This window comes from Colius striatus, chromosome 6 (genome assembly GCF_028858725.1).
Source record: "Colius striatus isolate bColStr4 chromosome 6, bColStr4.1.hap1, whole genome shotgun sequence".
Taxonomy (NCBI): Eukaryota; Metazoa; Chordata; class Aves; order Coliiformes; family Coliidae; genus Colius; species Colius striatus.
In genome coordinates this window covers 22,768,988-22,792,361 of record NC_084764.1, presented here as the reverse complement: position 1 = coordinate 22,792,361, position 23,374 = coordinate 22,768,988, and the positions used below count along the sequence as shown (strand labels likewise).

At 38.4% G+C, this 23,374-nt stretch overlaps 1 protein-coding gene across 8 annotated transcripts in view; it reads left to right on the top strand.

The window, feature by feature from the left end:
* UNC79 (unc-79 homolog, NALCN channel complex subunit) overlaps positions 1 to 23,374 on the top strand; it is a 111,970-nt gene that overhangs the window by 24,641 nt on the left and 63,955 nt on the right. For 6 of the 8 annotated variants that reach the window (XM_061998333.1, XM_061998332.1, XM_061998330.1 and 3 more), the window contains 17 exons: positions 1,257 to 1,285; positions 2,349 to 2,578; positions 2,909 to 3,080; positions 5,351 to 5,581; positions 7,453 to 7,643; positions 8,414 to 8,537; positions 9,735 to 9,875; positions 11,219 to 11,440; positions 12,027 to 12,254; positions 13,585 to 13,726; positions 14,120 to 14,199; positions 14,284 to 14,432; positions 15,455 to 15,612; positions 15,969 to 16,150; positions 17,394 to 17,595; positions 19,247 to 19,426; positions 20,448 to 20,513. In XM_061998333.1, coding sequence (XP_061854317.1) covers positions 1,257 to 1,285; positions 2,349 to 2,578; positions 2,909 to 3,080; positions 5,351 to 5,581; positions 7,453 to 7,643; positions 8,414 to 8,537; positions 9,735 to 9,875; positions 11,219 to 11,440; positions 12,027 to 12,254; positions 13,585 to 13,726; positions 14,120 to 14,199; positions 14,284 to 14,432; positions 15,455 to 15,612; positions 15,969 to 16,150; positions 17,394 to 17,595; positions 19,247 to 19,426; positions 20,448 to 20,513 — 2,727 coding nt within the window. The remainder of the gene's footprint in view (positions 1 to 1,256; positions 1,286 to 2,348; positions 2,579 to 2,908; positions 3,081 to 5,350; positions 5,582 to 7,452; positions 7,644 to 8,413; positions 8,538 to 9,734; positions 9,876 to 11,218; positions 11,441 to 12,026; positions 12,255 to 13,584; positions 13,727 to 14,119; positions 14,200 to 14,283; positions 14,433 to 15,454; positions 15,613 to 15,968; positions 16,151 to 17,393; positions 17,596 to 19,246; positions 19,427 to 20,447; positions 20,514 to 23,374) is intronic. The other 2 variants (XM_061998334.1, XM_061998336.1) reach the window with 2 other exon arrangements.

Below are 23,374 nucleotides of genomic sequence, written 5' to 3'. Positions count from 1 at the left end.
GGTAGGTACAAAGCAATCATAATTGTACAACCCTATGCTTACTGATATTTCTGCATACTGCATTACTTTAAATGCTGCACTCTAAAGGATTTTAAAAGAATTTTAAAGTAGCTTGTACTTAAAACTGCTTAATGTTCTTAAAGTACTATAAAATTTGACTAATCCTCTCTCTAAAATAGCACGCAACCATTTATGTGTGAGGAAACTGAGACGAACAGATTTTCAAATCTTGAAGCATCCACAGTTGGGACAAAGTTTCTAAAATTACTTGTCTCACACTGGTGTCCAAAAAAAGGGGCTAGTTCTTCTGGTAACCTAGGTCTGATTCAGAAGCTTGTAAAGCTTCTGAAATTGTGTTTGGTGAGCAGAAGGCTGTAAAGCCTATCAGAAAAGGACATAAAATATATGTCAATGATCCCGTTGAAATGGTCATTGATCCCACTATTATTCTTTGTCCAGAGAGAGAGACTGATATTTTATAATCTACTGGAGGGTAGGCAAAGCTTACTGACAGACACCTCAGAATTTCCCAGGTTTACAAGGACAATCACATTCTCTAAAATAATACTTTTAAGAGCACAACGAACATGCCCACTCTTTTTGTTCTGAAAACTGAAAATTCTTAAGAAGTAGAGATTTTTTTGTTGTTTCAGTTAAAATCCTAGTGCAGAGTAAGAGTGTTTTATTTGCTTCAGGGAAGTACTTCTTTTTACTAAACCACCTGTATTTACTGAATCAGATGTTGCTAGAGAAACAGACTGAGTAGCTACTCCCTACAGGTTGAATCTGCAAACATTTTGTTATGGATTTATGGGCCACAGACATACTGGCTACATCTACGTCATTAATCCACATTCACTGATCTTTAATCTTTCATCCTGTGAGCTTTCACAGGCAGTGTAGGCACATCTGAACCATGTGTCCTACAATTTGCCACAGTGTTGTGCCTACAGGTGTACTTTTTCAAGTCTGTCTGTGAGGCAGAATCATAGGCAGAAGGTGGATGGAATGCAGAGCACACAACACTTCATGCACTGAGGCTGTTCTTTCATTTCAGTGTAGAAATAGCCAGTAGGCCTAAGTATACAGTGTCTTACATCACGCAGTCCAACAGGCTTAGAGGTTTCAGTAATAGCTGGAAGTATAAGTTTAGGCTCAGAGACTTCCTTGCAGTGAGTCCATTTTCCCATGGCTGCCATAGTAAAACAGAAGGACTATCATTCTGTGTTGATGTTTTGTGTGCCTTCCCCTTACAGCTGAAATTTCTGCTATATGTCAGAAGAAGGTAAGACTCACTCATTGTGTGATGAGGCATGATTTCATGTTGTGTGTAGTGTCATTCCATTATGATGTGGTGCGTTCTTTTTTTGTACCATTCCAAATTTCCACAATTTGTCCATGAATGCATTTGTTGGTGAATGGGAATGATTCAGCAGCAAGATTTCTTTTTGTTAAAACTGGTGATGTTTGACTTGAGTTGTAGATTTTGGTTGAAGTGGCAATTAGTAAAGCAATTTAGTTATGCAGCTGAGCTCAGTTTTTATTCTAGAACTCTGCTTATGAAGAGGGTAAAGCAAGAGATTCATTTTAAATCTAAGTATTTATCTCATCTCCTTGAAGCCTTGGTTTAATGCTAAATTGGACAAACTACTGTAAACTGTATATTTTAAAAAACATATGGACTTGAAAGTTTTCAATGCTTGTCTCTAGAAAGATTTCTGACAAAAAGAATCTGCTTGCAGTACATACGAGCTAGTGTGTTTTAATAACATTTTGATAACAAGAAATACACTGTATAACATCTTGTAGCTCTTATGTGGTAAAGAAAGCTTTTATGTTGGACTCAATTACCAGGTGACATAAAAATTAAGGCCGTGTATACTTTGGAGCTGTGGATCGTTAGCTATGATAAGGCAGATTCTTCCATAGCATAGATTGATATGGCACCACCGATTGCATGCCTAAGGATCTGCCTGGTGCTATATGTAGCTTAAAACGATGTTCTGAAGTATAAGCAGGGGTTAAGAGAACTACCTTAAATTTTAGAGATTGCTCCAAGCCAGAAAGTTGAGGTTGATGACTTAAATGTTGATTTGGGCTGCTCCAATAGAAGAGCAACCATGACATTTAAGTCCAGGCCCAGTATTTAGGCCTGAGCTTGTCTTTCTGGAAGTTCAGTGACACTTGGCATCAGGAGTTTGCACACAGATGTGCTTATATGTTGTGATTTTGGAAATGACCAATACTTGACCAATACTTGAGCCAGTTCCCCAGTATTGACTGTCATACCTGATTTCAGTTCCACTTTCTGATCTTTGTGGCCTGATAAAATCTTTTTTATTTTCCAGAACTGTAGTTCACATGTCAGAAGAGCTGTTGTCACATGCTTCTCAGCGGGCTGCTGTGGCCGTCACGGCAACAGGCCAGTTCGTTATTGCAGGAGGTGCCATTCGAATCATCACAGTAGTGAAATTGGGGCAGCTGCAGAAACCCACCTCTATCAGACCTCGCCACCCCCGATCAACACCCGGGAGTGTGGGGCAGAGGAACTGGTCTGTACTGTGGAAGCTGTGATCAGGTAATGTGGCAGTTTATGAAGCATCAGTATGTAGAGAAGGATCAGGCTTTCATGTAAATACTGCCTGCAGATCTTGCACAAGTTGATTTTAGTTTCACCTGGATAAGTTCAGAGCAGGGGCACTTAACTCCAGCTGCATTAGAGAACTGACAACTGGGAGTGTTGTCATCACTGAAGAGGTCAGCCTTGACTCCTAGAATTTGATATTGCTTTATTACTGTTCACAGGAAAGTGATGGAATCAGATGTCTTAATCTCTAATTATTCTTGATCAGATACCTGTATCTAGTGCAGGAAAGCTGCATTCACTGACCACAGGCTTGTTTTATAGCTTGCTGAAGGAAGCAGAGTTTCATGCTGAGCAGAGGGAACATGAACTCAACCGGAGGAGACAGATGGGCCTCTCCTCTTCCCATCACTCCCTGGACAACACTGACTTTGATAATAAAGATGATGACAAGCATGACCAACGCCTCCTGAGCCAGTTTGGAATCTGGTTCTTGGTGAGAAATTCTTGCTTTTCTCTCTCATTCCTATTGCTTCCATCTCCTTTTCTTTCTGAAGCCTCGATTTTACCTCTTTTTTTCCACTTCTTGGCTTTAGTTTTATACTTTTTTTGATTTGTAAGCAAAAAGGAGGGGTTCTGTGAAGCTGTCAGACTTGATGATTTTGTAACAAGTTTGAGTGGGGTTGTTGACTTGCCTCTGAGTCCTATATAGAATTACTCCCTCATCAGGTTTTATGTGCACCATCTTCTGCTCACAAATGCCCCCTGCTGAGTGTCGTTATTTTAACCTTAAAAGGCAATCCCCTGGAGATCTATTTTTCACCTTCCATCTTTCAACATCAGTCTCTGGACGCTCAGTTTTGTGTGTTACCTCTGATCAGGCTGGAGGTATCTTTAGTGGGCTGCTTCTCCTTCCTGCCTTCAGATTGCTGCCAGTCATTGTACTCCAGCTAATTCACAAAGTGTGAGCTGGAAGAAAATAAACCCTGCTGGTTCTGCCCCTCACAGTAACTAGCAAAGATTATTACAAAATAGGGGGGCTGCTCCTGGCTGCTTCATGACTAGACCAGGCTGGAGCCCAATAGATCCTCAGAAACTGGATTCTGAAGTTCTCTTTGAGGACAATTCTCCTTCTCAGGCTCTTTCCAGTTCACCTGGAGTTCTCAGCCTCTCTTGTCCTCAGTCACCCAGTGACAAGTGGAGAATAGTAAGACACATCATCTATCATCTAAAGAGAGATAGAGACAGTGGATTGGCAAGCCTAGAATCCCATAATGCCAACAAAGTTGCTCTGCTATTTCATCAAGTGACTACACGAGTAAACTTTATATTCTGCTGATATATTGTGGGTTTTGTTGCTCAATGTTGTTTTAGACTTTAAAGCCTTCTATTTTTTTTAAATTGTGCCACATTCAAAGGATGTTTTATAGCGACTGAAGGCCTTCCAGAAGCAGAATTGAACTGACAGCAGAACAGGTTTTGTTACACTGTACATGTCTCATCCTTGACATTGAGAGTCTGTCTTTCTAAGGTAGAGAAGGGGAGTTCATTGGCATAATTCGATTCTTATAAAATCTCTTGATCTCTCTGTAGTGATTATTGGCAGAGATGACAGCACAGATTGTGACAAATAGTGGGTTGCTGTTTTCTTTCATAAAATGAACGCCTTTCATCTAGAAACAGTACAGAGTTCAAGAGTTCCTATTAAAAAGGCTGCCAGCTGACACTACCTTTGAGTTAACACTCAACTGGGACAAGCACCAGGAAACAAAAATCTTAACATCAGCCTGCAATGAAGTACAACAATGGAGACTGTAGTTTGAATTGACAAAGTTGTCATTAGCTGCCTCATCTGAAGGAAAATCATGAAGGAAAAGCACTTGTAAGATAGGTTCTGGACTTCTCTGGGAAGCAGTGCTGTCAACTGTTTCCCCAGAAATGATGCAAATATTTCTCCTTTGATGACTTGCTGTGAGACAACAGTCACTGGTGTCAGGTTGCCAAGTGCTGAGAGTACAGCTTACACTAGGAAGTGTTGACAAACAGCTGATAGATGGTTAAAGGAGCTTCCAAAATGTCCCATCATCTGTTATATTCCATTCTTTGCATTCAGTCAGCAAACTGACTTGAAACTTTGCCTCCTGTCCAAGGGTTTGGCAGTGTGCTTGGTTTGTTAACTGGGGGGCAAACTTGGTCTCAGATTTGGGACAGTTTTACTTCATTTTAGAAAGAGATAATTCTGAAGGGGAAAAGAATATGAATTATTATGTGGGAATTTTTGAGGATTTAAAACTCATATTCCCACCACAAATGAGGACAAAAATTGGATATCTTTCTGTAAAGCAAAGGTCGCTTATTATATTAAGTAGACATCTTCTTTCTTACTTCTGGTTTGTCTTTTTGCCTTATACATTTCATACAGGTGTATCAAATGTTTTACCAGACATTACATTACCTTTTGAAAGGGAAAATAATATTAAAGTTCAAATCAAAATGTTTCGGTTTTTCAAAGCATTTGGTATTGATACTTTCAGTGTTGAAACTAAGAAAAAAAAAATCAATGTTTGGTTTTTACCCCCCATTTTTTTTCATTTTGGAAATGTTTTGTCAATTGTCCCATCCCAAACTGTTTAAAACTGATCAGCACTATTGTGTTCTATATAGTCTGCATCTTCGTATCTCTGAGAACATACAAAATATAGACCACAAACAATTTGCCACCTTTAATTCTATAAATGAAACTTGATTTGTGTTTCTATCTTCCAGGTGAGCCTTTGCACTCCCAGCGAGAATACACCCACAGAGAGTTTAGCAAGGCTGGTTAGCATGGTATTCCAGTGGTTTCACTCTACAGCTTACATGATGGATGATGAAGTTGGTAGCCTGGTTGAAAAGCTCAAACCCCAGTTTGTTACTAAGTGGTTGAAGACTGTTTGTGATGTCCGATTTGATGTCATGGTTATGTGCCTCCTTCCTAAACCAATGGAGTTTGCCAGGGTAAGAATAATTTATCTGAAGACTCCTTTATTTGCCACAGAGATTAAAGTCTTAAGTATACAGACCATTTCTCCCCCAGCTCTGTCAGGGCAAAATAAATATGAGTGATCGAGGGAGCAGTGTAGTTCAGAAAGTCTTCCTCTTCATAGCATTTTTTGTTTTACTATGTTAGAAAGCAGGAATTATTTACAATAATATGAAGACAGGTTGGAAGACTATTATAGGTATCAAAAGATACTGTATATTTTTGATAGCTGCACACTTCCGTTATGCTCCTGAAGCACCCAATCTTGTCTTTAGTAGAACATGTCATTTGTCTGTTCCCAGATATAAGCCTGTCCTTTCCTAGTCTACTTTACTAATCTTTCTCTGTTCTTTGCATATTTCATCTCTGCAGCTGTGAGTTAAGGTTTATGAAATCACATGGTTGTAACTCTGGGTGTACTGATGCTTTGTGGCTTCAGATACCTAATTTAAGTGACTCAGTTAAGAGACTGTGCTGCCATAATTCACCTTATTGCTGATGGAGAGAAAGACACTTACCTGGAGGTGCCTAAGTTGCTGAAGTTCCTTCTAGAAAGACTCTTTCTGTCCCTTAATGGAGAAGCAGAACTCAGCACTTAACCTGGATAGCGAAGATAGGCAACGAAGTCAGGCGTTTGAATATTCCTCTATTAAAAAAACAAACATCTCATGAAAATAGGAACTTAGGATTTATGAGGGATTTAAGACTTTTTCCTCATTCATCACTACCAGCTATACCACATGTGCTTTTATAAGACTTTCATTTTGTAACCCTCTTAGGTGACGTGTTCAGAGGACATACTGGTTTTGTTTCCTAGAATTATGTGGCTAAACTAGGAAAGGCCATAAAGATTTGATGTGATATACTGCATCATCAGGGATGTAGCATACCTCCATGCATTTTTCATGACTTATGTGATTTGCTGTACATGGGCAGACCAGCGTGTGTATGTGTCTTACTCTGAACCATCCATCTGGCTGTGGGAGGATTGGAGGGTAGCTAAGGAAATTTGAGAGGTGAATGGATGCATAGAATTTTAGAACTGAAGAAAAGAGAGCGGGGCTTTGAGGCTGAAGGGGAAAGAAAGGAGTGAACCTCATGCTGTAATCTGTTATGAATCTTTTTCTTGTCTTGGATCCAGCTTTTGAGTTTTATTACCCCCACTGCAATACTTAAGACTAGACTGACAACTTTCCAGATTTGCCAAGGTTCACGAGAACATGAAGACAAACAGCCATGAAATTAGCCATGATGAATGGAGAAAAATACTTCATTGGCTGAGATTACCAGTAGTTGCTGCCAAAACAGCAGGCATCTCTAGAGCCATTAGTCAGGAACAGCAGATGTGAGCTGAGGTCACTTTGAATAATTAATCTCTGTAGGCCAGTTACTTATTTACTTAGAAGTATTTTTTTTTGGTCTTTTGTCACTTAAAACTTTACCTCAAAACAAATAACCACAAAACAACACTTGGTACAGATCATGTTTTCCAAAATAATGACCCAGAACTGGAACAAGTTGCCCAGAGCAAATAATTGGAGGTACAAGTTTGACCAAACAAATCTGTCCCTTGTTGAGAACAGTAATCAGTGAGAGGTTACTCTGCGTCACGGTCTGAAAGTGAGCATCTAAATCTTGGACAGTGCTTTTGTGTACAGTGGATCAAATGAGAGAGGAGAAAACCAATGCAATCCCCATGGCTGAAATCTAAATGCAGGCTGGAAGGTACTGTTGGTAACCCCCCACAATTTTCTGGCTGCAACATTCTGAGCAAGTTTATGGTGCTGGGCAAGTTACAGGGGCTAGTAGTATCGTTCATCAGTATGATTCCTGGAATTACCCACAGGTTGGTGGATACTGGGACAAGTCGTGTAGTGCTGTGACCCAATTAAAAGAAGGGCTGAATCGCATCCTTTGCTTGATTCCATACAACGTGATAAACCAGCCGGTGTGGGAGTGCATCATGCCAGAGTGGCTGGAAGCTATAAGGACAGAAGTGCCTGATAATCAACTGAAAGAATTCCGGGAAGTGTTGAGGTACATAGACATAAGTAGGAACCATTGTCATTGCATGTGTTGATTGTTGAGGGTTTTAGCACAATAAGATGGTGACAACAAATAAAAATGCCTGTATGTAATAGACAGGAGCAAGTGAATGCTTCTGAATTTTTTTGGTAACTTTTATATAGACTAAAGCATTTAAGCTTTGGGAAAGTTTCCTGTTATTGCTCTTGATGTCCTAAAACGTGTGGAGATGGCACTGAAAGACTGATGGTTTGCATTGACTTAGCTCATATCTTCTCATATTGAGCAAAGAAAACACCAGAATAAGAATAGTAGCTGTCTGAATCATTATTTTGTTTTTGTTGTGTGCCTTTGATGATAAAACTTCACATTGCCTTTTAACTGTGAAGAGGCTCTGAAACTGTAAGTTTATATTTGCAGGTATTGGTGTAAACTTTTCAAATGTAAACATGGAATAGCAGAGGAGTGGTGAGATGAGAGTTTTTCCAATTTTTACACTGGATATTGCAAAATGTATTACTATTAAATGAATTTAGGCATAATATATTAAGTGATACAAATTCTTAAGGTGCATTGCCAAATTCAGAGATGACCTTGTGCACTCAGGACACGTGATACCAGTAACCAAGCTCAAATCGTATGGAGGATGAGAGTGCAAGTAAGATTACAGAAGCATCATCAGTGCTGATATTGAGATTACCTTTCTACCAGTTTGCTGTTATATCTCACACAGTGTATGCCATGGTAACTCACTGATAATATATTTTTTTTTTACTTTTCAGCAAAATGTTTGACACTGAACTTTGCCCTCTCCCATTTTCCATGGAGGAAATGTTTGGCTTCATTAGTTGTCGATTCACAGGGTATCCATCCTCTGTGCAAGAACAGGCATTACTTTGGCTGCATGTAAGTGTCTTCTCTTGATGAGTCATACTAAAGCAACTTATGATTTTGAAAAGAAAAAACAAAAAAGAGAGGAGAATAAAAAAGAAGCCACTTAGCCAGGGATCACAGAACCTTTCTGCTCTTTGCTCAGCCCCAGTGTAAGAGTGGTTGATAGATCCCAGGAAGCTTGGCCCATCATGGGCAATGTAATAGAAACCTGGAAATTCCTCTTACCTTTGACTGTCAGTCATGTCTTTAGGGCCATTCAGCTTTCTGACTTTTTGCCAGCAGTAGTTCTTTGTCTCCACAGAATTTGGTCTGTAGATTCCAAAATTAATTCCAGACTCCAGAAGCAGCTGCAGTTGTTCCTGCATATGGAGAACTGGATTAGATTAGCCCTATACCCATCAACCTTTCTGCTGCTTTGGCCCTTTTGTGCTGTATTTGCTCCCAAAGCTGGCATTCACCCAATGTTTGTATTGAAAGGCTACGGGGACCATCATGTCAGCTGAGGGCGGTGACTTCAAAAGGGTATAAAATTTTCCAGAGCACCTCAGAATAATACCTGTATGCTTTGTTACTGCATCTTTGCTGAGGGTTATTTTGGTTAAACCTCTGGAAAGAGCAGTTTACGTGATGACTGTAGCAATTTGCTGGTATGCAGAGTTTTCAGATATGACTATTTTTTCCAATTTTTCTTGACCTAATAAGTTAAGACAAAGTATGAAGAAATTAATAATTTGTCTAAGTGTTGGTGAAAAAATAGATAATGAATATTCCCTCAGTTATTTGCAGATAACCATCCTGTCACTGTGTTGATACCCGCAGGCTACTGTTCTAACTGTGTTCTTAAAATAAATACAGGAGTTAAGTTTGAAGTAATAATAAATACAATAAATAGTTATTCATTGGTAACACTTGATTTACAGAAATATTTTTGTAGAACAACCTCACATCCTTATGTGTTTGCACATAAAACTGATATCAGGGCACACCAAGTGAGTGTCAACAAATATTTTAATAATACTCTGTTTTGCTGATTCTCTTTTGCCCCGATTCTAAAAGAAATGTAAGCTTGCAACTCACCTCATTGAATTACAAAATTAAATATTTAGAACTTGCTGAAATGAGGATCATATGATAAAAGTGCTTATAAAGGAGCTGCCATTTCTGATCAAACTTGAAACTCTTGCTTTTCTATTTATTGTCTTTCCTCAGGTGTTATCTGAACTAGACATTGTTGTTCCTCTTCAGTTACTAATCAGCATGTTTTCTGATGGAGTTAATTCTGTAAAAGAGTTAGCAAATCAAAGAAAATCAAGAGTCAGTGAACTGGCGGGAAGTCTTGCAGCCCGGAGGGTAACTGCCATTTATTCTGCTGATTTTTTGTGCTTAAAACAATTTTCCTGATAGAATGCATGTGAAGAATTTTAAAAAATCATCTTTCGATATGGCATCATATAATTGGAAACATCATCATTTTTTGAAATGGAAGAAAATTGCCATTGCTTCAAATAATTAAACTCTGTCACATGATCAGTTTAAAGCTAATACAGATAGGAACTGCAGAAAAACTCTGCAGTTTGTCTTTAGTGAACTAGTTTGGTATATATTTTTAAAGTTCTTGGTATCTTTTTCCAACCATTTTAATTTTTTGTGCCTTCTACTGATAACTGTCAACAGCAAGTTGTTATGGACAACTGATGACCCAGAGTGAGCTTTTGTATAGTAGTTCAGATTTTTTGGGCCCAGGTATGTTTTGTAAGAGTGACCAACCAGAATTTATTTGTTTCCTTGCATTTTTCCCCATCCAAGAGATGGAAAAAATGATTTAAAGTTGTCTATCAAAGGCTTATGAACTGTAAGAAAACATGTACAAATCTGTAGGCACTACACATACTTCAACTGATGTGACTAACATCCTAACAGTGCAAGTGGCACAAAAGTGTTCGAAAGTCTAATCTTGGAGGAGCAAGAGTGTTTGAATGGTAAAATCTTTATATTTAAAGGAACTACAACAGTTAGGCAGTTGATTCCTTACACATGATCTGTCTGTCTTCTGCACTCCCACATCTAGTCCATGACCACTTCTTAAACTATGAAGAGAAAACAGATGAGCTTAGTGTCTGATCTTTTAGACCATAGTGGGCCTAAAAATAGACCTCATGTGTCATCTAATTGTGTATCTCATCTTAGGTGGCCTATTGTGGTGTGGACATAAACCAGTGCAGATATGCAGATCTTGTTGCAGTTGCATGTAGTTCATTTCCACCTACCTGTATCCTTGGTATAGCCTTAGTTACACTGTTTTCTTGAGATAGCCTCCTTTATTATCCTCCTGTTATTGAAATTTGTGTCCTTGGATCATAGAGCAGAGCAGATCATTGTGACCTGAAGGCCATTTTACTGCATGCACCAACTTTCTGTTTGGTTCATGGTATTACAACTCCTCCTTTAGTAGGAGTGAGATAATGGATGTCATTCAGTTAGGTAAAGAGAATGTATACATCTGCAAAATGATGCCTGTACTTCTATTGTATTTTATCATTTAATGTCAGAGACACATGTAGATTTTGCAAAAAAGCAACAGATGCAAATGGTAAAGCTGTCAAAGTTCTTGCCATTGCTGTTGCATTTTCTTATAGAATTAAATTTCTTAAATGCGTAACAATCATTTGGATGTGTTGAATTTTTGTCTTCAGGTAAGCGTTGCTTCTGACCCTGGGCGCAGAGTTCAGCACAACATGCTGAGTCCTTTCCCAAGCCCCTTCCAAAGCCCATTTCGGAGTCCAATACGTAGTCCTTTTCACAGCCCTTTCAAGAACTTTGGACACCCCAGTGGAAAGACAATTGATTTTGACAGTGAAGATGATGAAATGAATCTCAATTGTTTCATTCTCATGTTTGATCTCATCTTGAAGCAGGTACTCACAGAAGAAAAACACCCATATTGAGAGGACATTGAAGTTTTGTAGTCACTTTTGGCTCTCCTTTAATCCTGAATTGAGTCCCTTTCTGCTAAAGGACTGGCATGAAGCATAAGACTTTTAAGTCCCTCTACAGCTATCATCTGTCTTTATCCATACAGAATTATATAGGAGTTACGAATTCATATTTAATGAATTCACATTCATGTCAGCTCATAAGGAACTTCTCCTTGGAGATACTTGTATTTTTACAGTCTAGAAGCAGAGGCTTGTTGATGGCTTAGATTAGATGCCAATTTTTTAATGGCTAAATTTGTACATTGTGAATATAAGGGCAAGTATTTTGGATAGCTGTTTCCAGATAAAATTTATGCTTCCTGTGCTTGAAATTGTCCGTTTACTCTAGCTGTTCAATCATGGTCCTCAGCAGCAGTGGCAATTAAAAATTGTGAATTCTAGTTTATCTCAGACTCTTTCCAGTAGTGTAACATAACACTAGCAGAAATGTAGGGAAGAGGCAGAATAGTCAACGTTCTGGCTTTTAAATGAATAATAAATCTTTACTATCTTCACTATCTTTCAGATGGAACTCCAGGATGATGGCGTCACTTTAGGCTTAGAGAACAGCATTTCAAAAGATATAATATCCATCATAAACAACGTGTTCCAGGCACCCTGGGGTGGTTCTCACACCTGTCAGAAAGATGAAAAAGCAGTTGAATGTGGTCTGTGTCAGTCCAGCATTCTGTGTTACCAACTGGGCTTTGAGCTGCTGGAACAACTAGCGCCAAAAGAAGAAATCAGGCTTGTGGTAAGTAGAGCAGGAATGGGCCTATATTATTGGTGTGCTGAAACTCCTTTTCTTCATTGTTCTCATTACATTGTGCACCAAGGAGCAAAACTGCACTGACCTTTTGGCATGGAGGATTCAGGAAGTTAAAGCAAAATGCCACTGAACTGTAAAATTTCCTAAGTTTGAATTGATTGAAAGAACTCAGGGAAGATGAGAATATTAATGCAGTATGAACTCTTGCCCCATCAACATTGAAATCGTGCTTTACTTTGGAAGGACACTCTTATGATACCATGTCTTAAATAGATTGTGAAATGTTAATACTTAGTAGTTTTCATCTTCTTTTAAAAGCCACAAGTGGACATTTTGAAATTATGAATGATTTTGAGTGAATCAGTTGTCAAGTGAATAAGCCTTAGTTGGTGCTTGATTGTTGAAAATGCTGAGCACTGTTGGAAACCAGAATATACTTTAGGTTGAGTGTCCAGCATTGTCAAACACAGATATGTATTCTCTAATCACTAGTCATCATTAAAGATCTCTGTAGCTTTGCAGAATAGAAGCATTACCTGTGGTGTGGTGGATTTTTAAGCTGTATGTCTATTATATAGACATTCTCCTTAATCTGAGTGCTCATTCACTGTGGCATAGTAGTGGCATAATGTTTATTAGTGGTTTTTTTTTTTCTGTTGGTGGGCATATTGATGCCTTTTGATGCCTAAAAGTTTCAGAATTTCTTTTGGATGTGTATGCAAATATATAGTACTGTGCATGTGGTATTCAAGAACTTGTGCTAGAAAAATCATCTCATGCCCTTCCAGTTCAGGTTCTCCCCTCAACTGGAACGCAGCAAGTGGTGAAGTCTTTTTAGCTTTGGGACTTGTTACCATTTCTAGGATCCACCTTGCAGTCTATAACACAGAGGTCATGATGGCAACCCCTAATCCCGAGCTGCTGGCCACAGACAGAAGTAACTCTGTCTCAAGTAGTGCAGACAGCAGGTCCTGCTCCTGTTGGGTGCACCTCTGAGGCAAGGATGACAGATAAATTTGGTGAAACCATGGCCACATGATTGTACCCACCTCAGCTCCAATATGGATATACAGTTTCTGCTAAGTGGTATCACTTAACATCCATGTTTGAAACATAGTCTTCTTGTCAGTACGCATTTGCTGATGTGGAATTTCAGAGATGCGGGTGATTTGAATGCACAAGTGTACATGGAACTAGATGGTGCTGCTTCATTTGAGCTCAGCTTATCACACCAAATGTAACTTAAACAGCAGGATATGGCCTCGTATGTTTAGATAACATCAAGAAATGAATTTAACTTATTATATTCCTAAAGGAGCCCACAGATAACCTCGAGGATAGTCTTCTGTATACTAGACCTGAGTTTATTATAGGAACTGAAGGAGAAGAGGAAGACAAATTGGCACCAAAACATGGAGAAAACCCAGGAAATCACAGAGAGACCACAGAAAATGCTGGTAGGTGGATGGTGAGAAGGTTAAGTATTTATTTAAATGAAGCACTTCTAATCATAGAATACAGGGTTCTGAAGAAGTCTTTCATGTCCAACAAAGAAAAATTAAATTATGCATTTAATCCTTTCAACATATTATTTAAATAGGAAGGCTATGTTTATGTTGATAGCAAGTGTGACTGTCTCAAAAAAATGTTAGAAGAAATTGTGGCTTTTTGAACATATAAAAGAGCAAACACATTACATTCCAAATTTGATACTGTTGTAACTTTACTGACTGCAGGGTTACTGTGGCTAGAATTAATTATCTCACTACTTTGACATTTTTTAGTTGAATTTTGAGTCCACAGATGAAAGAATTGTAACTACATTTCATGTAGCTTAATTTTTTTAACAGCAATAAAGAACGACACAGAAAGAAAATTTTGTTATCAGCAACTTCCAGTTACCTTGAAGCTCATATACACCATATTGCAGGTAACACTGATTTCTTGTTTGCTTAGTTTGAATTTTTGGTCAAGTGGTGTCATTTTGTTGAGAGTACTGTATCTACTTACACAGGAAATGTCAAGGTTTGAAGAACCAGACATTCTTTTTAACATGCTGAACTGCCTGAAGATCCTGTGTCTTCATGGGGAATGCCTGTATATAGCAAGAAAGGACCATCCACAATTTCTTGCCTATATTCAAGATCACATGCTGATTGCGAGGTAGGTTTTTATTGCACATTTTGTCTTCATACTTCGTTGATTCACCAGCTTTACATTTGTTGTTGGCATCAAAGAATTTGCAGGTTGGGTATGTAGGATTAAGAAAGAGTAGTAGGAAAGTATGGAAAGATTAAATAACTGTATAAAGACACATTGTACAGGCTAATTAAGAAGCTGCAAATGAAACCAAGGTACCCATGGCTACTGTGTTACACACCACGTGTTTTGCAGTGAATCAGCTTCTCGTATTGAATAATAGCATTGTCTGAGACTGAGGAATCTTCCCTGACACTACAATATAACTAAAGGATGATGTAGAGGCAGACATACAGTTTATAGGGCTATAGCATTAAAGGTGAGAGAACAACAGTATTGTACCATATTTTTAAAAGAACTCTTTTCATTTAGAATAAGAGTCAATTGGATTGAAATCTGTGTGTCTTAATATTCTCTTTGGAGAAAGGGACTCTTGCAGAAAACTTGCTGAATAAACTTCAGAATATCAATTATTGAAATAAAATGTGTTTCTCAGTGTTTACAGCTGCTCAGTATCAAATTCATTGAACGTATCCTTGGACTGTACAGTTTTAGCAGATCAGGGAATCTATCCTGAATCGAAATTCTAGTCCATTGGGAACACTCGACATCTCGGTCATTCATGGATGCACATGATTTGTGTGGCTTATATGCTGAAGACAATTGTGTTGAAACTGCTAATTCATAGCATAGGTTATGTTCCTTGGCAGTTCTGCCTTGGTTCGGGCAACCTTTTGTCAAATCTAAAGTGTTTCAATAGAATAAATATTTGAACCTGGGTTTTTAAGAAAAACTGCTATAGTTGAAGATTTGCAGGTAGCTCTGTTCTCCTGCAAGTAACTCTGTAGTGTTCATGTAAATGCTCATGATGGCGTGGAGATTTTTATGAAATATGCACTCCCACCAACAATACAGTTCAGGTAGTTAGAAAAAGGATGTCAAGGGAGTGTTTTTATAAGCAGGCTTGCTCTTTTTGGTCTTTCCAGCTTATGGGGAGTTGTGAAGTCTGAGTTCTCTCAGCTTTCCTCCCTGGCAGTCCCACTTCTTCTTCATGCACTTTCACTTCCCCATGGAGCTGACATTTTCTGGACAATTATAAACAGCAATTTCAACAGCAAAGACTGGAAGATGAGATTTGAAGCAGGTAGGCTTGAGAAATGTACTCTATTTGGTCTTTGTTGCTTCACTGAAGAAATAGAGCTTTCTCTTCTGTAACTGAAGAGTCCATTGTAATAGATGATTATCTTCTTGCTGCTTTGGGGCGTTTTGGAGATAGTCTGTTGCAAAACTATGGCACAACAATGCAGTAAAATAGAGCAGAACATAAGACATGTTAGGTAATCAAAGTAAAATCAAAATTACAGCACTTGCCAGCTATTTTTTGTTGTTACTTTCTCAGATGTGTGTTTTTCCAGGAGAGGTATATTAATCAGGACATAAGGAAGCCATTGACTAAATTAATATGCATATTTTCTTTGTATGGGGGCATGACTGCTACAGTGGAGAAGGTGGCTGTGTTGTGCAGATTTTTGGATATTCACTCTGTGACAAAAAACCACCTACTCAAGTACTCTCTGGCTCATGCGTTCTGCTGTTTCCTGACTGCTGTGGAAGATGTCAACCCTGCCGTAGCTACAAGAGCTGGGCTATTACTTGACACCATAAAGAGGCCAGCTTTACAGGTAGGTACATTAATGGGAAAAAATACATTCTAACAGGAATCTGTTTTCACCTCACTGCTAATACCTTATCAGGCAAATCTTATGGGTCTTGGTAATTGACATAGGCACAGCCAGCCACAGGAGCTGATACCACCCTAGCTGCTGCTTAGAATCATGGAATTTTTTATATTGGATAAGACGTTTAAGATAAGACCTTTAAGATCATAGAGTCCACCTGTAAAAAGTTTGACTGCAAAGATTCACTGTTGCATTTGAACTGCTATCATAAAAAGGTGTAAGTGGTTTTTATAATTTCAAAATGTGTTCACATTTTTTCAATTTCGAAACAAATTAATTTGTAAGTCTTGTGACACCCTGCTGAGCTGGCAGAGAGAAAATGTAATGAAGCAAAACCAAACATGGTCTTGAACTTTTCAAGATCTACTTAGGCATGTAATTTTAAGCATGGGAGGAACCTTACTAATGAGCATTCTCAAGGTTAAAACTAAGCAGATATGAAAGTGTACAAGCAAGATTAAAAAAAATTTAAAATCTCTTAGAAAACAATTCAGTTCTGGTTCCCTGGATAATAGAATGAATATGTATTTTTAAATGTTTAGTAACTGCCTATAAGAAGCTGTTAATACTTCCTAGTTTTATTCCAGACAGTGCTTTTTCAGAATAATTTCCAGAGAACTTGAATTTACTGAGTTTACTGAGAATAGTACATTGCACTTTTGTATTTAGTGTGAGGGTTTTTTTCTTAAATATATCTTGATGCTACACCCAAAATTCTAGTGCAAATAAAACACAGAAGCATTTTGAGGCAAAGTTCTGATATGCTTCACCACATAATCTTTCTTTCTCAGTTTAGGCTTGGTGGTTCATTCTTTTTGTAATTAAACAATTTAGTTGCCTAAACATAGCTTTTACTTTGGCAGAGACATGTGAAGAGAATACTTTGATAATGTGTGCCAAATGTGCAGTACACAGAACTTTGTCTATACCTTTGTATTCCTCAAAACCTTAGCAATTTCTAAATTCTAAATGTGATGTTCCTTTATCTCCTTACTTACCTTACTTTTCCATTGATGTCAGTAATATTAGTTCTGATTTAAAGGATTTGGCAGGAAAGAGGAGCAAAACCTTTATCCTGTGCTAATTAACAAGAGACAAGTTGTGAGCTTTGACCTCCCTTTGCTTTAAAGAATGCCTAAAGTTTTCTCATCTCAGTTCTGTGTTGTTTTGCTTTTTTACTCTACAGGGTCTCTGCCTCTGCCTTGATTTCCAGTTTGACACAGTTGTCAAGGACAGGCCCACAATTCTTAGTAAGCTTTTGCTACTTCATTTTCTAAAGGCGGATATTCCAGCTTTGAGCTGGGAGTTCTTTGTGAATCGTTTTGAAACCTTGTCTCTGGAAGCACAGCTTCATCTGGACTGCAATAAAGAATTCCCTTTCCCAACAAGTAAGCAGAGTCCAAATCAATCTGATCATGTTTTGTCAGCTTCTGGAATTTCAGCTGCCTGGAAGGGTCTGAGATGTAGGTCTTACCTGTATAAATTCTCTGAAATTAAGTAATCTTTCAGGCCCAAAGAGAATGATTCAAAGTGAGCATTTTTTGACTGCCTGTATACAGGTTAGGCTGTCCTCTTTCACACCTTTGGGCATCATGTTTTACTCTCACTGGACGAGATGATGGTTGAAATGCTGTCTGGTTCTATGATCAGCTGCAATCGGCATTAACCCATGTGTTTTGTAGATGTTCTTGTGCTATCAGCACTGCTGTTCTCAAAGGCCTAGGCCATGCCTGGCCCTGTTCTGTAGTAATGTCCTGGTTTTTGTAGAAAGACAGCCCTAGGAGCTGTATGACCCCCAAAAAACAACAAATGTATCTGTCATAGCAAAAGAGGTACTTGGACTTTTAGAGCCAATGCTCAGTCACCTGTTCCTGCAGTGACAGATGTTTGTAGGTGCCTGTCCTGTTAAGGCTTGGTTTCTTGATGTTTCCTTCCATTTTCTTTCCATGTTTCCTTCCATTCATTAGGAAGGGCTGAAAAATAATTTGTGCATGATTGTTTAACATACTGAGTGACTAGAAACTTACTTAGCCAGCGATGGCCCGTGAGGCAGATCTTTTTCCATCTGATTTGCTTGGAGGAGGTGGGGAAAATTTTTTGGACAACCTGTGCTCCCTCAATAGCCTAATGCCTCCTCCTACACTTCAGTGAAGCCCAGTGCCTAAAAAAGCCCAGGTGCTACTGCTCTGGTGCAGGAGATGGGTGGAACTGCAAACAGGTTTTCTTCTCCGTATGTGAGTAGCTTGACTCAAAGCTGGGAACTGCTGTTGTGGCCTGGGGAGAGAACCTCAGTACTAGTTTCTAACATCTCAGGCTGCAAATGTAGGGTCATGTCTTTAAATATGAATATTTGGGCATGATTTAAAACGTAAAGTATGCAAAAGATATATTTCAAGTTTCTTTTTAACCTTTCTCTCAGTCTTTTGAAAGACATAAATGATGCAAAGGATGGGCTCACTGACTTTAGTCGCTTAGATAATTAATTTCAAAGGGTTTGAATGCACTATAGACATGAGTATAGAAAAGTGTTGGTGACCTCATTAAGACATGCAGTGATACTGCTGGTAACACCACTGCAAACTCAGAATCACACTCACAGATTTTTGGAGGCGCTATTCAAATCCAGGACGCCACATGTAAGCAGGACATGAGGTCAGTGAGGCAAAGCTAGAGGCAACATTGGAGTACGAGTGCACTAAATGTGATCTGTGCTTGAGAGATTTCTGCCATTTTAAACAGAGGGCACCTCATATTCCCTTAGCCTGAAAATCAGGTTTTGGTTTCAAGAACCTGCTTTTGTCCAGTCTCTAAAGAAGGAAGTAACAGCACAAATTTTTAAACAGTTATGCCATTTGGGGTTTTATGGATTTCAGTATGAGAGGATGCAAACGAGTACCTTGCAGATGGACCCCTTGAGCCCATATGAAGCGTTTTTGTCTTGAGTGGGACCTGGGGCCCAGTTGCATTTGGCACTTGACAGCATTAGGGCCTCATCATGCTGTGGAATGAATCCTAACTTGGTCAATTGCATTTGCAAAGCTATCACTGCTGTCCGGACAAATGTCGCCAACCTCAGTGATGCAGCAATGTGGAAGATCAAGAGGGCTCGTTTCGCACGTAATCGTCAGAAGAGTGTTCGTTCCCTGAGGGACAGTGTGAAGGGACCAGTGGAGTCAAAGAGAGCGCTTTCCCTTCCAGAAACCTTAACCACCAAAATTCGTTGAGTATCTGTTTATATTTTTGTGATACACCCGTATCTTCTCCCTTAGGATCATATCCTATTGCTGGGTACATATCGGAATTGTCAGTATTTACCCAACTGGGATAACAAATTTAGATTTCTGACTGATTTGGGCATTATTCAGATAATGACATGCTAGTGAGTTTCACAAAGAACATAGACAAACATGTCTATGCTGTGTTTGTTTAAAATGCCAGAACAAAATGCTCCAAGACTAGTTTGTAGATAGATCTTAATTTTTATTTGTGGCAAATACACAGCAGTTTTGTCTAAAATAGATGCAGTGTTTACAGAAAATTTCCTCAGTAACTGACTTATTTATTAATTGTAGTTATTAACAGGGTACACAGATACACGTTAGATAGCTTAAGAACAAATTTTATCATCTCAAATGAGCTTTTGGATGTCATCAGAATTCCTTTGTTAAGAAAACAATGTCCACGCATCCTTCCTACAAGCTTGTATAGGAGGACCTAGGTGCTGTTAAACCATAGACCTGTATGGAGCACTGTACAGATATCTTTTCATGCAGAAATAAAGGTCACCCATTCTCATTTAGAGAATTCTACAAACATAGATCAGTCTTTCTAAGATTGGACCTCTCACATTGCTCTTACCCATATAATAGGAGCTGGTGAATTGTTCAAACCTAAGTGCTTGAGAACTTTTTAAGTTAAAGGGTAATTTCTTTCCTCCAAAACAAACACTACCATATTTTGCAACTCTTAGGTAATGCTCTTGACCAATTTCTGATCCTGCATAGGCTCTTGTACCAGCAAAACCAAATGATGGAGAAAACTAAAGTATTAGAACATGGTGTGCAAAATGACATGTTTCAAACAGTTACAATCACTGCCTGACAGGAGTGCATGAGTAAATTAACATAAATATGCTAGCACTGAATGTATGCTCAATTATAATGTGTCAGTACTGCCTTTGTAAACAGAGTTGCTCTTGTTTTATTCTGTTTTTGGTTTTTTGTTGTGGTTTTTTTTTAAGCTATGAGCTTGACCAGACATGAGCAGTCTGCTCCAGCACTTGGAGGAACACCAGAGCAAACACCAGGTGGGTTTGACAAAGGGGGTATGTTTTGATGGAACAGGAAAAGGAAGATGCTAGTGCTGTCTTTCTTGCCGACTCATGAGACAAACTTATGCAAGATAGAAGTTCTCTGAAAGGAACAGTAAATCACGTCTCAGGATGTTTTGCTCTTGATCTCTACTGAAAATTGCCTGGGGTGGGAGGTCATTCAGAGGCAATCAGCTGTGCTGGCAGTGTCTCACCCTCCTGTGTTTCACTGCCCACAGGAACAAGTAAATCTTTGTTTGGCTGGCTCCATGGGTCGCTATGTTCAGCTTGAACTTTGACCTTCAGGTTTTAGAGACAGCTGACAAAGTGATTTTAATAGTTGGTACTGTAAATTACACTCATCATCTCTGTATGCTCATAGACATTTTAAATCCCTTATTTTATGTTTACTGACGTTTTGTGAAGATGTTACCCTTCTGTCAGGTATTTGTGGAATAGCTAGCTTATCAGGGTCCAAGTAATCTGTAAGTCATTGTGACTACTGACAGTTCTTGCTCTGAGCCCTGTGTAGACTGACTATTTAGAAGTGAAAAATCCCAAGTTCAGATCTTTTCACATTCCTTTTTCAAGACTTGCAATATTTCCAACAGATACAAATTCTGAATCAGAACAGATCAGCTTACTGGGTGACCAGATGAAAGGAAAATGCCTTGCCAGCCTGGATGCTAAGCTGTGAAATGAACTAGGGGGGCTTTTAAATTAGCAGTATATAGCCCTGTCATGGACAGATGTGTCAGTGAATGTTTGTTCTTCATTTGTTGGCACCACTTACCTGCGATATACTAGGCCTAGAGAACCGTGTCACATAAGAAGTGCCAGTCTCACTGTAGACATTGTTAGCCACTCTGATTTTATGTATTTTGGTATTCTAATTAATCACACAAATTTCAAATTAGATTTCCACTAAAAATGTGTCTATAAAAAGTTGCATGTAACTATTAACCACTGATATGAAGGACAATCTGAGAATATGATTCAGAATTCACAGATGCTTTGCAGACTAGGAGACAAATGACTGTCCCTCTCCTCTTGCCCAGTATTTATAATTTCTTTGTAAAATCTTATTTTTTGTAAGTTTTTTAAGGTTTAACTCATAGTTTTTAACACTTTGCAATGGCAATACTGAGCATATTTGACTCATCTAAGGAACTACTTGATTCCTAAATATAGACTGTACATCTGTTGTAGAGAAACATTTATTTTATACATACCACTCAAATGAAGCAGTCCTCATGCTCATCTGTTCTTTCTAAACCTAAAATGGTAATATTTGCACAGTCCAAATGCAAGATGAATTCAATGGGTGTCATGTATGGATTAAACACCAGGATCATGTATTTGTTCCTGTGTCCTTTACAGTACCCTGGCCAATCACTTGGAGAGTTTGATTGATAGGCACAGGGATCACAAACGGAATGAAACATGATATAATTTTGATCTGATGTTTTATGTTGTATTGAGATATACCTTTAATTTGTAGATAAAGGAGTCTGATATAAGGGACACATGAATAAAATGATGAATCTGTAGGCAGAAGGCTAGACTGAATTCAGGAATGATGACTGTATGTTAACTAGCAAGTTGTGTGTTTGGTGATGCGATGAGTTTTTGCTAGAGGATGTGAGGTGTGTGTTTGTACACACCTTGTATGTATGTAGGCTCATGCTCACAAATTGTATTTGTATGTACACACATTTTGAGAGGTAAAGCTACCACAGCCAGTGTAAAGACAGAATTTCCTTGCATTTTCCTTCTTAGCTTGAATCTAAACAACTTGATTTGGTGTGGCATACCTTGTATCATGTGTTAGTTAAGTGTAGGTTTAGTTCAAGCTTGATACAATGTGAGACCCATTTTGGACAGCAGAAGAAAGTTTTCTGGACTCTGAAGGTCTATTGACTAAATTGGATTGTAGAGTTTTTGTTGTTTTAAACAAGCAGTTCTCCCTGGCTGGTTCACTGAAGATTTCGACATTGGATATAAGGTGACTGACATTCGCTAGACTGGGTCCCTAACAGACCTATGACAAACTACACAGGGTGAAGCTCTGTTCACTAAGTCCTCCTGTATAGTTTTCATTGAGGATAGAGTATGATAAATGAGATTTTAATGCTTCAGAAACTGTAATAGTTTTTCTGGGAAGTATCTGTTAACAAGTGTTAGTATTATGAAATACTGGCAAAGTTAAGTATTTTATCACTGAACTGCTAAATTATTTTACTCAGCCAGTGAAAGTAAAATAGATTAATCTTTTCACATTAATTACTCATTGAGTTCTACTTGGAGATCCAGGTTTTATTTAGAGTTCCATGTTCCTTTGACTCATTTAATCTTATTTCCTTCTTTATTTTATTGGAAATCTCACAACATGAAATAGAGATGAAAACAAATAGGAATGAAGAAAGCAATCTGATACCATCTTTATGAAAATAATGTCTTTTTATTAGACTTTAATGGAAAATTTTAGCCTGGATATAACACGTGGAAGGGCTGCTTCTCAGATGATGTCCACAAAGATAAAGTTATTTACTATATTCATTTTTAATGTGCTTCTGAAAATGGTATTTGCTGTATATCTGTTTCTAATTATTTCAGAATATATTGGGAGTTTTTTTGCATCTGCAAATTTTGGTCCAGCAAAAGTTTGGATAGAGAGTTTTCAACTGTTTGGAGTAAAAAATATTATATGATATGAAGTTTATGATTTCTTTTCACCAAGATGAGACCAGCAAAGGAAAGTTATTCTTAACAGAAGGGATCCTGAAAATTTATCTCCCCTAGTTTTCATTTTCACCTATTGTAGAAATAGCAACCTTCTCCCATGCTCAGCAAAACAG